The 2,098-nt window shown below is 37.9% G+C and overlaps 1 protein-coding gene across 1 annotated transcript; it reads right to left on the bottom strand.

Moving 5' to 3' along the window:
- Nucleotides 1-261: 261 nt before the first annotated feature.
- On the bottom strand, nt 262-585 carry LOC143579013 (uncharacterized). The gene has a single exon (XM_077062430.1). It carries the CDS (start codon nt 583-585, stop codon nt 262-264), a length of 324 nt encoding a protein of 107 aa, XP_076918545.1.
- Nucleotides 586-2,098: the final 1,513 nt, after the last annotated feature.

Below are 2,098 nucleotides of genomic sequence, written 5' to 3'. Positions count from 1 at the left end.
GAAATGAATGGAGATGGAAATAATTAGGGTTTAAGGAGTATTTATTGTCCCTAAGCCCATGGACCTTAGGCCCGTCTTACCTTTTAAATCCATAATTAATTCCATCTATCCTTCTATCTTTATTATTATATCATTATTATTATTATTCTATTAACTCAATTTAATTCTTCCAACAAATAATATATTAAATATTATTCTAGAAATTTTGGGATGTTACAAGTTTTTCCTCCTTAAAGAGGTTTCGTCCCCAAAACCTAACTTTTACTTAAACAGATCTGGGTAAAACTTGTGCATTTCTTCTTTAACTTCACAAGTAGCATCCGATCCTTTACGATGCTTCCATATCACTTTAACTAAGGGAATAGTTTTATGAAGAAGCTGCTTTTCCTTATGGTCAACTACCTCAACATGTTTTTCGATATAGTTTAACTGTTCATCAACCTCAATATCTATTAATGGTAAGTGGGACGTCTCATCAGCTATACATTTCCTCATGTGAGAAACATGAAAAGTAGAGTGAATCCCTTCTAACTCTTCAGGAAAATCCAGCTTGTAATCTACCTCACCAACACGCTCTATGATCATAAACGGTCCAATGTACTTTGGACTTAGCTTTCCTCTCTTCCTGAATAGAATAATTCCTTTCCAAGAAGAGACTTTGAGCATCACATTGTCACCAACGTTAAACTCGATTGGTTGTCGCCGCTTATCAACATACGACTTCTGACAGTCTTGAGAATCTTTCATTCTTGCCTTGATATGATCAAACCTTGAAGAGGTTTCTTGCACAATTTCTAGACTTCCAATCTCCATCTGACCAATCTCTCCCCAACATACAAGAGTTCTACAATGTCTACCATACAACACCTCGAATGGTGGCAATCCTATACTCGAATGGTAGTTGTTGTTATAAGAGATGATGCAGTGTATCAATAGAGATTAAAGGCTAATCACGTTGATTCTACGAATACTCGTGATGATCATTCTCCAAACCCCCAAATTCGACCCAAAAGTTAGGAATTTGAAAAGTGAGTTTTTTTTTATTAATTTTTGATCAATGAGAAACCAAAATAGGCTTGAGCCGAAACAAACAGCCATATGCCCAACAACAGCCCAAAACAAAACCCAAAAAGTAGACAAAAAAACATAAAGATGCCCCAAAAGTGTATCTAGAAGGCTTATTTCAGAAAAAACAAACGGATTAACCAGCCTATTGCAGGATATCATAACGTGGCCCATTTTCCAACAGTCGTTTTGACTAGTAGCACGCCTAAAACGGAGGCCCGTAGCCCAAGTTAAGCCCATTTTTGTATAGCCCCTTTTAAAACACGATCTTGGGCCTCCGAAAACACCATGGTCCACTTTTATACACTTGGGCCCACATCAAGGGAACTCCGCAAAATGTGGATGATCGTCCCAACTTCCTCCAAAATATAAAGCACAAGCACGTAGCATATCCTCAAGGGTTTGGATATTCCTTTCAGACTGCCCATCTGTTTGAGGATGATACGCCGTACTGATGTTCAATCTTGTTCCCATAGCTTCATGGAACTTCTTCCAAAACCTCGAAGTAAAGCGAGTATCTCTATCAGACATGATAGATAATGGCACTCCATTTTAGCCACAACATCCTTTATGAATACATTTGCTAACGTTTATGACGTTATGGCTTGTCGTATAGGCAAAGTGAGCACTTTTCGTCAAACGGTCCACTATAACCCAAATGGTATCATGATGTTTAGCTTTACATGGTAGCTTAGTTATGAAATCCATTGTGATGTGCTCCCAATTCCATTATGGTATCTCTAATGGCTGTATCTTTCCATACGGTTTCTGATGTTCCGCTTTGACTTGCAAGAAAGTTAAGGACTTACTGACATAATCTACTACATCATTCTTCATACTCGGCCACCAGTAGTCTCTATTCAAATCTTGATACATCTTGGTAGATCATGGATTAATAGAGTACCTCAACTTGTGAGCTTCATCTAAGATTCAGTCTAGACCCCCATTGCGTGGAATCCATATATGGTCAAACCTAGTCTTCGCAACTTGTGTGTTATCCATCAGTTTTTCTTGTTGTCCGAAAAATCTTTCT

This window comes from Bidens hawaiensis, unplaced genomic scaffold (genome assembly GCF_021521415.1).
Source record: "Bidens hawaiensis isolate Kalapana, Puna unplaced genomic scaffold, B.hawaiensis_p1.1 tig00029549_1, whole genome shotgun sequence".
In the NCBI taxonomy this organism is placed as follows: domain Eukaryota; kingdom Viridiplantae; phylum Streptophyta; class Magnoliopsida; order Asterales; family Asteraceae; genus Bidens; species Bidens hawaiensis.
This window is presented reverse-complemented; position numbering and strand designations above follow the sequence as displayed.